A 15,642-nucleotide genomic window follows, 5' to 3' on the forward strand; every position below is an offset into this window, starting at 1 on the left:
ACAGGTCTGTTATTAAAAGATGTGAGATTTAAAAAAAAGCCTCTGGTGAAAGCAAAAGTGCATGCATTTCTTTACAAACCCACATTCTTTAGGTCTATCTGCTTCCATGTTTATAATCTATAAGACTCAACAAAGAATGAATTGTATATTTTAAAGCGCTGCATATATTTCTGCTCAGAAATGAAATATCCAGAATCTGGTTATTTCAAAATTAAGAAGATAAATCATAACCAATGTGTTTTTATTATTTAGTCAGCCTAAAGCTAATTAAAACACATATATATAATACTGTTAGAGTACCATTAAAGAGGTCTGTAAGATTTTTTTAAGATTCTGTAAGAAATTAATACTTTTATTCAGATACGTTAAACTGATCAAACATGACAGTAAAGACATTTATCATGTTACAAACCATTTCTATTTTAAATCATTTCTGTTCTTTTGAGCTTTTTATTCATCAGAAATGTCCTCAAAAATATTCAGCATCACAACTGTCTCTTGAGCAGCAAATCAGCATATTTGATTTCTGAAAGATCACGTGACACTGAAGACTTGAATCAGTTACATTTTAAAATATATTCAGATAGAAAACAGTTATTTTAAATTCTAATAATGTTTACTGGTCTTATGACGATTTCAGATTACTATTACGTCAGAATATGTTCTCGGGTCTCTGCAAGAACATACTATTTTTATCACAGTTTTTAAATTAGTTTTTTTTTTTAACTAATCATCTTGCAGAATAGAACTGAACATATTCATAGTAGAGTTTATAATATTTATTTGCCATTTTAAATATTTAAATCTGGTGAACAAAACACATGACCCGCATATACTCCGCAGTAGACTGATCACAAGCAGCTCTTTGCAGGGCAACAGTATATTTGGCTCACAGAGTGGCTGATTACAGGAACAACTTCAATGGCAGCGTCAGCACCTAAACGGCTATTTAAAGATGTGAGAGTGAACGTCATTGATTCTCTATAGTAAGGAGTGAATTCAACATACAAAGCTAAAAGAAACAAGAATGTGTGAATTTATTTCCTCTAGAGATTCCCACAGTCTCACTGTCTGCGAGACAGTTTATCGCAGCTACATGTTCAATGTCAACATCAGCACTTCTGTTGCGATTTTAAGATGCAGGAGACAAAGTTATTGATTCACGAATGCATTTATGCTGAACGTTAAACATGCAAGCAATGCAAAAAGACACTGGCAAGTAGCAGTGGATGGAAACAAAAGGTTTACAGGCTCAGCAACCTAAATTGCTCTGTGTTCTGTATTTTAAAATACCAATCTATAATCCATAATAATCCCCCTTGTGGATTACTGTGATGTTTTTATCAGCTGTTTGGACTCTCATACAGCAAGTGATGTAATGCTAAATTTCTCCCAATCTGCTCTGATGAAGAAACAAACTCATCTACATCTTGGATCACCTGAGTGTGCGTAAACGTTCTCCATTTTAAATTTTTTGGGTTAACCATTCCTTTAAAACACTTACCATGTCTCATGTTTGAAATATTACCATGTGGGGGCACTACCATGGTTTGTTTATATATTTATTGGCTGGCTGTTGACTATGACATAATAAAATGTGTGTTTTTATCCTGTACTTTAACTACACAAACACATCAATAAACGATATGCACTTCTACAATATAAAGCTGGTCTTGATTTGTAAACACTGAGGTGTAATGTTTATTAGGCATTCTGCTTTTATGAATGAAGACGTGGCAGGATTTCAAAATATTGCCCCCATTCATAACTATTAACATCTGCTCCCCTTGGATCTCAGATCTACTAGTGGACCGGCGAGTGTGGTTGCTCAGACAATACAGCCCCACAGAGGATGCCTACGCTGCTTCCTATTCCATGATCCACATTGGATAAACACACATTGGGTTCTTTGTCTCTCCCAGCACCCGATCAACCCCTCTCTCTATCTACAAGGAGGGAGGGGGGAGGAAAACCAGTTGCTAGGCAGGCAGCATAACGGTTGCCTAGGGAACTGTAGCAGACGCAGCTGTGAGTGAATGGGGGAGAATGCGGAGTGGGAGGGAAAGGCAAGTTCAAGGCCAACACCCCCAGTCTGCGTAGTGTCCGTCAGCACCACGACAGATGAAGGGGGAGCGCGCGGGCTGCCGGTGGAGGCCTAAAACTGACATGTCTCTAACCGTGACCCTCTTGATCCTAGCACTTCACTAGGATTCCATATTCTAGCCTGGTTTGAGTGGGCACATGTTATAAAGATTGTTGCAGCTGGTTTAAGATTATTTTTGCCACTGGTAAAAATACACGTACTGTGTCAAAAGGTTCTTAAAGGTAAAGTTCACCAAAAATGGACAATTTCACCCTCAGGCCATACAAAATTTAGAAGACTTTCTTTATTCAATCTTCAATGTTTTTTCATGAGTTTGTTTAATCTTTCAAGACATTTTGTAACCTTAAAGCTTGAAAAAGTCCATTCTCTTATGTCCTCTCGCATCAAAACCTACCGACATACTTGAACAGTTTTGGACTGTTTTTGCTTGTAAACAGTGCTTGTTCTGTGCATATTTCTTGCCTGATTCAGACGAGATGACTGGAGAAAGCAATATTATGGATAAATTACTCATATTTTATCCAGGAACAATGATTTTAAGTTAAAAAAAAGTCTTAATGATGTTTTTTCCCTCACAAACATGCTGCTTTTCACTTTACAAGATGTTTATTGATGGACTGGAGTGGTGTGGATTACTTGTGGAGTTTTTATCTGCTGTTTGGACTCTCATTCTGACGGCACCCATTCAATGCAGAGGATCCATTGATGAGCAAGTGATATGCTGCTAAATTTCTCTGTTCTCATGAAGAAACAAACTCATCTACATCTTGGACGGCCTGAGGGGGATTACATTTTAAGCAAATTTTCATTTCGAACAATATGAAAGGTCTTCCTCATAAACTACGTTTCAAGACTCCATGTGGAATTGAAGGTGCTGATGCTGAAGTCCATCTTCCAGTAGAGAATACGTCACAGTCTCAGTCTACAGAGGCTTTATGGAGGTCACAAACACACACAATGCCATCAGCTTGTTCAACAGCACTTCAAAATAACCCTTCAATTCACAGGCATATAGAAAGTCACAGTGCTATTAGATTCCAGATCAGCGCTTTGACTGAAGAAGTGGCCCAGCTCAAAAAACTGTTGTCTCAACATCAGCTCTCCAAAGTGAACTGAAATCATCCGTCCAACCTGTCTTCTGGCCTATCCAAAGAAAGAAGCCCATTTTTCTGATTGTTACAGACAAATATAAGAAGCCAGCTGGTTGTTCACTGGAACAGCTGGCAATTTAAGTGATTTTTAATTTATGTGAACGTTTCATATGTCTGTTTGCTCCACTAGTAATGTTCACTGCATGCTGGATGAAATGAAAAATGTTCTGCTGTCTTCTGTGTCTACTGTTGTGGCGTATGGAGCTTTGTTGAAGTTAAGCAACACTGAACCTTCACAAATGACAATTAAATCTAAACCTTTTTTGTGTACTTTTCCTATTCGGTACCTGTTATTTTTTCATTAAATCGCTGTTTGGGCTTTTGCTTGGGGAGAGAACTCTTGGTTTTGCCAGTTTATTTAAATGCACTTTGAATTCAAAGTATTTTTCTTTTCACATTAATTTTACACATCTGATACAAATATGTGCTCTCGTTTCATGAATAAGTGTGGACTTTTTGGTTTTTACCCGGAAAGAAGGGAAGTGAAATGTTACATCTCTGATTTAAACCACAGGTCTGTTATTAAAAGATGTGAGATTTAAAAAAAAGCCTCTGGTGAAAGCAAAAGTGCATGCATTTCTTTACAAACCCACATTCTTTAGGTCTATCTGCTTCCATGTTTATAATCTATAAGACTCAACAAAGAATGAATTGTATATTTTAAAGCGCTGCATATATTTCTGCTCAGAAATGAAATATCCAGAATCTGGTTATTTCAAAATTAAGAAGATAAATCATAACCAATGTGTTTTTATTATTTAGTCAGCCTAAAGCTAATTAAAACACATATATATATAATACTGTTAGAGTACCATTAAAGAGGTCTGTAAGATTTTTTTAAGATTCTGTAAGAAATTAATACTTTTATTCAGATACGTTAAACTGATCAAACATGACAGTAAAGACATTTATCATGTTACAAACCATTTCTATTTTAAATCATTTCTGTTCTTTTGAGCTTTTTATTCATCAGAAATGTCCTCAAAAATATTCAGCATCACAACTGTCTCTTGAGCAGCAAATCAGCATATTTGATTTCTGAAAGATCACGTGACACTGAAGACTTGAATCAGTTACATTTTAAAATATATTCAGATAGAAAACAGTTATTTTAAATTCTAATAATGTTTACTGGTCTTATGACGATTTCAGATTACTATTACGTCAGAATATGTTCTCGGGTCTCTGCAAGAACATACTATTTTTATCACAGTTTTTAAATTAGTTTTTTTTTTTAACTAATCATCTTGCAGAATAGAACTGAACATATTCATAGTAGAGTTTATAATATTTATTTGCCATTTTAAATATTTAAATCTGGTGAACAAAACACATGACCCGCATATACTCCGCAGTAGACTGATCACAAGCAGCTCTTTGCAGGGCAACAGTATATTTGGCTCACAGAGTGGCTGATTACAGGAACAACTTCAATGGCAGCGTCAGCACCTAAACGGCTATTTAAAGATGTGAGAGTGAACGTCATTGATTCTCTATAGTAAGGAGTGAATTCAACATACAAAGCTAAAAGAAACAAGAATGTGTGAATTTATTTCCTCTAGAGATTCCCACAGTCTCACTGTCTGCGAGACAGTTTATCGCAGCTACATGTTCAATGTCAACATCAGCACTTCTGTTGCGATTTTAAGATGCAGGAGACAAAGTTATTGATTCACGAATGCATTTATGCTGAACGTTAAACATGCAAGCAATGCAAAAAGACACTGGCAAGTAGCAGTGGATGGAAACAAAAGGTTTACAGGCTCAGCAACCTAAATTGCTCTGTGTTCTGTATTTTAAAATACCAATCTATAATCCATAATAATCCCCCTTGTGGATTACTGTGATGTTTTTATCAGCTGTTTGGACTCTCATACAGCAAGTGATGTAATGCTAAATTTCTCCCAATCTGCTCTGATGAAGAAACAAACTCATCTACATCTTGGATCACCTGAGTGTGCGTAAACGTTCTCCATTTTAAATTTTTTGGGTTAACCATTCCTTTAAAACACTTACCATGTCTCATGTTTGAAATATTACCATGTGGGGGCACTACCATGGTTTGTTTATATATTTATTGGCTGGCTGTTGACTATGACATAATAAAATGTGTGTTTTTATCCTGTACTTTAACTACACAAACACATCAATAAACGATATGCACTTCTACAATATAAAGCTGGTCTTGATTTGTAAACACTGAGGTGTAATGTTTATTAGGCATTCTGCTTTTATGAATGAAGACGTGGCAGGATTTCAAAATATTGCCCCCATTCATAACTATTAACATCTGCTCCCCTTGGATCTCAGATCTACTAGTGGACCGGCGAGTGTGGTTGCTCAGACAATACAGCCCCACAGAGGATGCCTACGCTGCTTCCTATTCCATGATCCACATTGGATAAACACACATTGGGTTCTTTGTCTCTCCCAGCACCCGATCAACCCCTCTCTCTATCTACAAGGAGGGAGGGGGGAGGAAAACCAGTTGCTAGGCAGGCAGCATAACGGTTGCCTAGGGAACTGTAGCAGACGCAGCTGTGAGTGAATGGGGGAGAATGCGGAGTGGGAGGGAAAGGCAAGTTCAAGGCCAACACCCCCAGTCTGCGTAGTGTCCGTCAGCACCACGACAGATGAAGGGGGAGCGCGCGGGCTGCCGGTGGAGGCCTAAAACTGACATGTCTCTAACCGTGACCCTCTTGATCCTAGCACTTCACTAGGATTCCATATTCTAGCCTGGTTTGAGTGGGCACATGTTATAAAGATTGTTGCAGCTGGTTTAAGATTATTTTTGCCACTGGTAAAAATACACGTACTGTGTCAAAAGGTTCTTAAAGGTAAAGTTCACCAAAAATGGACAATTTCACCCTCAGGCCATACAAAATTTAGAAGACTTTCTTTATTCAATCTTCAATGTTTTTTCATGAGTTTGTTTAATCTTTCAAGACATTTTGTAACCTTAAAGCTTGAAAAAGTCCATTCTCTTATGTCCTCTCGCATCAAAACCTACCGACATACTTGAACAGTTTTGGACTGTTTTTGCTTGTAAACAGTGCTTGTTCTGTGCATATTTCTCGCCTGATTCAGACGAGATGACTGGAGAAAGCAATATTATGGATAAATTACTCATATTTTATCCAGGAACAATGATTTTAAGTTAAAAAAAAGTCTTAATGATGTTTTTTTCCCTCACAAACACGCTGCTTTTCACTTTACAAGATGTTTATTGATGGACTGGAGTGGTGTGGATTACTTGTGGAGTTTTTATCTGCTGTTTGGACTCTCATTCTGACGGCACCCATTCAATGCAGAGGATCCATTGATGAGCAAGTGATATGCTGCTAAATTTCTCTGTTCTCATGAAGAAACAAACTCATCTACATCTTGGACGGCCTGAGGGGGATTACATTTTAAGCAAATTTTCATTTTTGGGTGAATCATTCCTTTAAAGTTCACTGAGGTTCACATGCAAATTCGTGAGGAAAATAATTGTATGACCTACTTCCATTTAAATGTAAATGTATTTTCTTTGAACAAACATTCCCACAAAAGGACCCGAGTCAAGTGCATTTACAAAGATGCGTTTAAAGTGATTTCTGAATCAGGTTTGCAAGGATTCAAACTGAGCAACCGGTTGGAAAACCCTATAGTTGTTCTTGGAGAAGACGTTACATGTTTGTTTATGTATAATTAGCAGTTTCTGGGAACTGTACTGTCACCTGTAACATTATTCAGGTCAAGGAACTTAGAGTAAAACAGGAAGAACCTACCGATTTATAATGACATACACAGACACGTACACACAACCTAAATATGAGTAAACGCTGCAGTGCATACAAGAACCTAAAACCTGTCAAAACTGTAACCTTGGCCTGCGTCATGTTTTGAAAGTACAAGTCATACATTCTTCTTGAAAGTGCTTTTGTTGGGCAACTGAAAATCACTATGCGAAACTATATCAACTAAATAATAGGCAGCTGAATTATATTAGTGTTTATTTTAGACTCATCACTAATATTTCAGTATATAATTCAATGTTATGCTATATTAAATATCTTTACTATGTACTTAAAATGTGCATATTGTTACATTGTACTTACAGTAAAGCAACTGCTAATTTGTACCCCGTGTAAATAATAACAGTGCTATAATATTCTTATTGCACTAAAATACTAATTGCACTACTAGAATACTTATCCTCAAGATCAGAATTTTACTTTGCTAATAATTTATTATTATTATTATCATTAATAAAACCACCAACCCTGTAACTTCTTTTTTTTAAAGCACAATATTACGTTTGAGATGGATAGCACTTAAATACATTATTTTACTGATATAATATCTAAAAGATAGAACAGAAATATTTAAAGACATGGAGCTTACTTAAACTTTTCATAACAGACGGAGAGATAGATTGTAATCAACTGAGACGTTTCTTTGAGCCGAAGTATCTAGTAATTGTGAATATTTACGCAACAGTTTAGCAGTCTCGTAACCTCCTTCTTCCAGAGAAGCGGAGCATACAGAGGCGTGTTGAAGCTGTTGCCGTGTATGTGGTCGGTGTATAGGGTGAGTGTCTTTACGGTGAACGGGAGAAGAGCTTTCCCTCTTCGGTCATTTGGGCAGGAGTGGAGGCTTGTGTATCGTCATGATGAACAGAACTGTGACTAGGCATCCAAAGCTCCGTGTTATGCAACCGCTGACCTACTAACACACATTCGAGGACGACGAGAGGAGCAAGTGTGTGTACGTGTGTGTAAGAGAGGAAAACTGGAGCAAAGCCTCCGACATAACACAAGGACGAAGAGGGTGGGAGAGATAGACGGCGAATAGCAGCACATTCAGTGAGTCACATTAATCGACACAAAGCCGGTGAGTGGATCACGACCCACGCGAGACATTTGCAGCCCAGACTGAAGTTTTAAAAGGAAGCACGAGCAGAATCGGGACGAGAAACCGCATATAGAGACGCAGAGGAGCGATCTATTGAAGAATAAAAGAGGATTCTTCCGTTTAACGAAAGGAATGTGCTATTTCACTTCGGTGAGTTCAGCTGCAGTCGGGTTATCATAAAATATTTCATAATGCGTGCTGTATGTATTGTGTTTTACAGAGCTTGTAGCAGGCTAAGCAGTTGTAGGCTAGGCTCGTACCTTGCAACGTGGTCAGGGCATGTCATTGTTCACATGGAAACGGACTCAGGGTCGGCATGCCTCTCAAATGCTTCGCTGACTGACAAATTCTTTGGTTTTCAATGATTTTCTTTTCTTGATTGTTTATTTGGGCATATCGTGGAGTGTAAGGTAGCAACAGATTATCTCGCATTGTGCATTGCATACAGATTAACATTCAATGTCAAGGCGAGACGGTCGTGGCGTGGGGGAGGTGGTGATCATTACGAAATCCAAACGCAAGTGTGGCTGTGGGGTCAGTTAATGTCTGTGCATTGCGGTGGCACCATTCCCTTGCATTTCAATAAGTTAGTTGCAAGTCCGCGTTTCTTAAAACGCGTTTAGTTGTAAAATAGGATATCCCGATAGGAAAATGCGTTCGGATGCCACGCGAGGGGTTGTTTGGTTGCACGATGTTCAGTGGCGAACAGAGACAGACCTTCCTCAGATGCGCGAATGTGCTGTAATCACGTCACAGTGGCCTAATAATAATGACAGTGAATTCATTCAATTCTTGTAATGCCAGTGCGTGTATCGTAGATTATTGTGCAATGTGAAGCGACGTAAAACTTTTGGTTGGGAAAGAGAGAGGCAGGTTTAGTCACAAGCAAGACTAGCAGACTAATGTGCAAATGTTTAATAATTTATCATAACTAATTGTGATGCAATAGCCATTGCATGCTCGACTCATAAAAAGCTAACCAAGTACACTTTGCCCCTTAACAATTCCACCACTCCCCGTTCAGCAATGCCAGGAATCTGAAACTGCCTCACATTGCTCCCAAACTTCTCGCAAAATACTAAGCATCAGTCTGAAAACCAAATAATAACGTTTTTGTTTCAGAAAACAAAAACCCAAATGACATGCACACAAGTGGTCATTATAATCTGAAGAGCATCCTAGTCTCTGACAAATTGGTGTGAGCTCCATTTTCATGGACAGCTATTGTGATTTCAGCATTAACCCCTGTAATTAAGAGTCTAGCCAACATACTATCTCACAGTCTTACTGGCCTACTTGGCCGTTAGGTTGGAAGGAAGACTGGAGGTGTAACAGTTTTCCCTACATGTGACTGGGAGAACACATGCAGGGAGTCTTCCAGTTGTAAACACTATCCATGTGGAACGGTGCATAACTGCGTTTGACTGGACCTCAAGCTCTTTTTTCTGAATTGTGGACACTTATTCTTGGAAGAGGAAAAGTAAACAAGCTGGGGGAACCAATAACACAAATGTGCATGTGGACGGTTATGTCTTCCTCCTCATTTTTTGAAAATCATTCTTATCCTAAATCACTAATCTACCATTAAGTAAAGGTTTACAGGCACTATATTTATAGTAACTTAGGTGTCTGAATTTAGCTCAGCATGTCCTAAAATGATCCTTGACTGTTATGACAATCTGGCATCGAGCCACAACCTGCAGTCTGAATTGCGCAGTACCTCATTCTCTGTTTTATAGCTAATGATGAGTGATATTACAAAAGCTGGACCACATCGGACAATCCTTGTGGTGTAAGAGCAGAATCCCTAATTTTGAAATCTTCCTCCCGTTCTCATTGCGTTTCAGGAAAATGCTAGTGCATTTGATGCGTATCAGTGCATCACTGGAGTGATTCATAGCCCAGTTTAATCTAATATTCTGATGCTGACGTAAGTTCGCTCTTTTTTTGTACCTCTGCAGTGCTGGTAAATTCCTGTCTCGTTCCCCAATTGGAATCCTTAACTCCTCCCTCACCCAAGCACACTATTTTTGGTAGGCACTATAATTCCTCCCCACTTGCTCAGACGCATTCTATCACAGACACACACCCGCGCACGCACACACCGTTGCCGCCCCACTGACCTATTTTACAGCACAGCGTTGGATCCAGTGCGCGCACGCACCGTGTTTACGGAGCAGCCGGTTTCGCCCTCCCCCTTGCTCTCGTTTGCGTTCCTACGGAAAAATGGTCATGCATGGACCAAATACTTTGTGCTTCCATGTTTTCAGGATGCTCTGTGCCCACAGTGTGTTAAGCCTAACCACAATGGACAAAGTTTCGTACAAATGTAGAAATACAAAGTAATACTCACTCGTGTAGTTGAAGATAAGGGAAAATTCAATCGGGCTTAAACAAAACAGGCGTCTGCAAAGTTCAATGTTTGCTTTTGAGAACAATGGGCTGTTTGTGCTGCACATTTTTGTTCCTCTTCCTCTTTTTTAGTGTTGAACTATGAGAATGCCTGGTGTTGAGGTTGTGTTTTAGCGATGGTGCAATAGCTGTGTGTGGTTATGTAACATGAATTCAGATTCTCACGATAAGCTGCAAAAATCGGATGAGCTAACAAATAAAGGACCATGTCCTAATAATAAAAAAGCACAATAAGAAGTCAGTTAAAAAGTTAGTTGTGTACAATACGTACTCCTTATTTTTAGTAAACCAAATGTTCTTAGTTACATTGTCAATAAATGATGTTTGGATCACAAATAAATGCTAAGAAGAGAATGAGGGTTATTCCGGATATTCCACACCTTTAGTTATCTTCTGTGGTGCTTCCTTTGCCTGCAGTCCTGGCAGTCAGTCAGGTGTCTCTGATTATGTGACAGTGGAGTATCTTACACAATAAGCGTCTTTCTGTAGCACGGCGTGATCTCCCACTTGCTGTGCTACGCTACTCTACTGACCTACATTTCGTAGGACAGAGGAGAAGCAGAACATTTCAGGTGCTGCCAAGATTGGAAATGGAACACTGGGATGTTTCCGAATTAATAGAGAGAATACATTTTGCTATTGCATCATTTGACATTCATCCATGGTATTCATCATCAAAGTTGTAACTTTTGAATGCAAATTGTAAGGGAAAGGTCTTCACAAAACCCTAAAATTAAAGTTAAATGCTCGTTCTAATTTAAGGGGCTGAAAGTAGCCTACTTCTTAACGTCATACAAAAACCTACAACAGAGTAAAAAAACGGCAATGTCACCAGTGCAATAAAGTAGAAAACTTTGGAAATAATACACCATTTATAATAACTTTATCCTGCTCTGTTACTTCTTGTTACCTCTATGACACATTTGTTTTATTCATTCTTGTAGGCACATTTTAAGTAAACACATCCTGTTTCATTGTCTTTACAGATCTGTTCATCAAAGACTGGGATAAAACATTGAGCTGAGACGGATCTGATGAATGATCAACTTCTTTCGGGGTGCTTGGAAAAAGAAAGTTTATTCTTCAAAAGCAATCCCAGCCTACACTGCCACCTCACCCATCAAGAACAAGAAGCTTTACCAAGTCAACAAATTAAACTGTCTAAATTAAGAAAGAACTAAAAGCAAGCTAAACAAAAAAGAAGACTATCCTTACTAAACTAAACTTGTAACACACCTATCCAATGACGGTTGTTTTTGTTGCCTTTCATCTTTTTCTTATCTTTTTGACCAGTCTGGACACTTGAAAGGTTTGAAAGACTGGTTAGAGTAGGAGGAAAAAGGCATCAATCAGAAATACGTACGGTTCCTCTGGAGGAAAAACAGAACCTCGTACATCATTGTGCATACTGACAATTAAGCGTGTTTTTGAAGTGTGAATCAGAAACAAACACTCTTCAGTATTACACCATTAATTTTCAATGTCCACTGAGTGCCAGTTATACAAACTGGCCTTAATAGGATCACAATGGAAAGCCTAAATCTTCCTACCCAAAACAATGATTCCAGTTTGGAAACGTTAGAAACCTTCTCAAACTACAGTGAGAGTTTACCATCACCTCAAATCACCAGCCCTCCTCGTCAAGGCCGACTAATAAAACCAAAACCCAACACGACCTGTCGGCGAAAGCGGGAGTTCATCTCAGATGAAAAGAAAGATGCATCCTACTGGGAAAAGCGTCGCAAGAATAACGAGGCTGCCAAAAGGTCAAGGGAGAAGCGCCGGCTCAATGATATGGTGTTGGAGAACAGGGTAATGGCACTGAATGAGGAGAATGTGCGGCTGAAGACAGAACTCTTGCAATTGAAACTAAGATTTGGACTCATAAGCTCTGCCTCTTACATGGAGAAGACACAGCAGATCAGCAATGCTATCGAGGCAGCGACTAATGAAGCTAATGGTACCGGAGCAACTTCCGGAAATCCATATTACTCAAGCAGTGGATACTCCAGTGCTTCTCAAGTCATGATGAACTCTGATTCCTCAGAGGCTGAGCAGCCGACCAGGAGTGAACGCCACACAACGTTACTCAAGTACTCCCCCCATGGATCACTGTCTGACATGTCTGATGGATCTTCACAGGACAGTCCTGAACCTATAAACTTTGACATCAAACACGAGAGCTCTGGAATGGACATTAACAGGCTTGAGGCAAGTGTTCTTAATGGCATGTTCAATGGCCATCAAAGTCTTGGACGACTGGAGAATCACCAAGCGCAAGAAATGGAACACCAAGAAGGTGTCAACAACCCAGCCCCTCCTTCTGCCACACCCCAAAGAAGCGTCATTCTCTTTCGTTCCAGAAGCAGCTCCTACCCTGTTGAGAGCCAAAGGGTTGAGGACATGGATCAGCAGGTGGCTTCCCAAACACAACAGAATGGGAAAATCACTCATTTTACTCAAACAGGGTGCAATCTACCAATAAGACCTGATGGTTTGGAGACTCTTTCAGAGGTGGCACAGCAGCTGGCCAGGAGGTCTTTGGATTCACCAAGCTATGAATTCAAGGCAGATGCCAGGGAGAGCAGGCGGTTTGTCATACAGCAGCAAGACCTGAGCATTCAAGGACAATGCAGAAGTCAGGTTCAAGAGGGCACTCGAAATTCTTTTGCCCCAGATTTGCTCAACGAGGCTGGAAAAGCCCACATATACCAGCGGTCCAATCCCTACCTCGGCACTCTGAACGAGGACCCACCAGTGCTAACGTATGAAGGTTGTCCAAAAGCAGATGGCTTCTACCAAGAGCACTCCTCCTCAGGCAAGGACACCTCCTCTAGCGACGGAGACCCACGCAGCTCAGATAAGGAAGCCTCCACTGACGATGAATCTCCCTCATCCTCTTCCTCTGATACTGGTGGATATCATGTCATCCACCAGTCAGCATCCTCACCCACCATGGTCGCCAGTGATGCTTACCAGTACGGAGACAACCAAGGTGAAATGAAAGGCACTGCTCTGCCACACAAGCTAAGGCTCAAGTATAGAGCACTATCTAACAGTGGCTCCCAAGACGTCCTGGCTACAACAGCTGCTATGTCGCCCGATTCCGCTCTGCCTCAGCACCCATACCTGGCGCTAGCGCAGGTTAACCAGCAGCAAGGCAGCAGCTCTGGAAGCAAGGAAGGGGAGAGTGAGACGACAGATTAACTTTGCACACAACAGTTTCCTTCCAGAGAGAAGGAAGAGGAATGGAAGGAAAGCGGGAAGAGGAGCTCAGGAGGACGAGGTAGCAGAAACAAGAAATGTGACTGAAACTGGCACATTGCATCCTTTAATAGAGTTAAGGCAGGACTTGATAAATGTCACCTTTACCATCCATAGAAAGAAAAATGAAAATGGTACCAATTAATTGCATGAAAGTCTATTGCTTATACGTAACAACAACAACAAGAAAGTAACTCGTGTTCTTGGTCTGTTTTCTTATCAAGAGCGATTCTGTGACCTTTTAATGCAGCTCTGTTCTATCACTCTCTTTCATAAGCACTTAACTGTAACTCAAAGAAGTTACGAAGAGGAAATCAAGCTCTTTCAAATGATCTTTTTCCTCTTTCGAAAAAAACCTACAAAACTCTGTATAGCAACCTTTGACTTCACCTTTGAATATTTACATATCTCCACCATGTTTCGTTGCTAAATTGATGGGTAGTCTCTGAACCCAAGTAGTTTTCGCCACAAGTTGATGGAGTTAAAGGCACAAGTCCTTTTCTCTACTGATTTCAGGAGGAAAAAACTCAACCTGTCGCTCTCCTCTGCCTTTGGACTTTAGCATTATTGAAGCACTTGGATTATTATAATACTGTGACATGACTAAACATATCATATTTCAATATATTTTATGAAAAAAAAAGACATGTCAATCTTAAAGAGTAGAAATGTGTGAGAAAGACTACGAACACTGTCTACTTCTTACTGTTTGAATTCCTGTATAGTCCTTTCCTAATGTTCATATCTGATGCTTCCATTATATTTTTTAAATCATCGTATTTATGTCCCTGTATCACACCATTCAAGAGAATGTTCTCTTCATAGTGTTTCGGTCATTCATAGGTCAAGGTTAACCAGTGAAAAATCACCTTTTGTACATCAATTTACTTATTGTATTGTATTGATTTATTGTATCACTGTAAAGGAGCCTGATGGATCGACCCTCTCCAAAGGTCACTGTGACCAATCCTTTTTTTGAAAAAGTCTACCTGACATTTAGCCAAATTAGATCAAAAACTCTTTCAGAAACGTCAAGGCGGTCTCTCCCGAGGCCAAATTAATTTGCGGACTGTACAAAGTGTAAGATATATCATTGCTATCTCAAGATGGTCGTGTCCTCTGTGGTCAGGTTTCAGAGACGCCTCACATGCTACCTCATGAGAAGAAACAGTTGAGGTTACGCAGAACTGGAGTGTTTCTCCTTTGGTGTATGTAGCCCATTACATCATCATACCCATTAACTGTTGCATATAAAAGTTAACACACAGTAAAATGCTGCAGCACGCGACTAAGTGTTACCTAGACGCAAATCCAGTCCCACTAGTTGTCTTTGTAGAATTTATCACAGCTGCTTCTGCACTGAATTTTTTTCATCAGATTTTATACAATCTGTGTTTATTGTTCCCAAACAGGTGCCTGGCACTGGCCATTATGTAAAAAGTGTACAGACAAATTCTCTCTTTTGAGTATTTTAAGTTTGTATCAAGTTTATTTTGGCATTCTATAATAATAATAATTATTATTAATATTGTATTTTATTTTATATTCCAATGCTATTATTCTTTTCGGGTTACTATTTCTAGTGTCTGTTGTCTGTTCACCTCAATGTGATACAGTATGTATGTATTTTCATGTCCTTTTAATCTATTTCACCTCTGTACCCTGGTGTATTGTGTGGTATTTACTGAAGTTTTAAGAAAAAGAAAAAGAAAAAAAAAGATGTTGTTTGTTAAAAGAGGTGGACGTACCTGTCGAGGTGCTCAGAATGACACTAAAGGAGTGGCAAGAATAATAAAACATGTTGTATGTTGAATT

At 39.3% G+C, this 15,642-nt stretch overlaps 1 protein-coding gene across 2 annotated transcripts; it reads left to right on the top strand.

The window, feature by feature from the left end:
• Nucleotides 1–7,789: 7,789 nt before the first annotated feature.
• nfil3-5 (nuclear factor, interleukin 3 regulated, member 5) lies at nucleotides 7,790–15,642 on the top strand. 2 transcript variants are annotated; one of them, XM_016266832.1, is made up of 2 exons: nucleotides 7,790–8,301; nucleotides 11,550–15,642. In XM_016266832.1, the coding sequence occupies exon 2, from the start codon at nucleotides 12,091–12,093 to the stop codon at nucleotides 13,768–13,770; it is 1,680 nt and encodes a 559-aa protein (XP_016122318.1). In that variant the 5' UTR covers nucleotides 7,790–8,301; nucleotides 11,550–12,090; the 3' UTR covers nucleotides 13,771–15,642. The 2 variants fall into 2 exon arrangements, with proteins under 2 accessions (XP_016122318.1, XP_016122319.1); XM_016266833.1 differs by having other exon boundaries at nucleotides 7,790–8,130.

The sequence above is a fragment of the Sinocyclocheilus grahami genome, unplaced genomic scaffold, assembly GCF_001515645.1.
Source record: "Sinocyclocheilus grahami isolate Dianchi unplaced genomic scaffold, SAMN03320097.WGS_v1.1 scaffold34.1, whole genome shotgun sequence".
Taxonomy (NCBI): domain Eukaryota; kingdom Metazoa; phylum Chordata; class Actinopteri; order Cypriniformes; family Cyprinidae; genus Sinocyclocheilus; species Sinocyclocheilus grahami.

What these genes read in the sequence shown, in the direction of transcription:
- nfil3-5 (XM_016266832.1), top strand. Translation starts at nt 12,091, where the DNA reads ATGGAAAGCCTAAATCTTCCTACCCAAAACAATGATTCCAGTTTGGAA.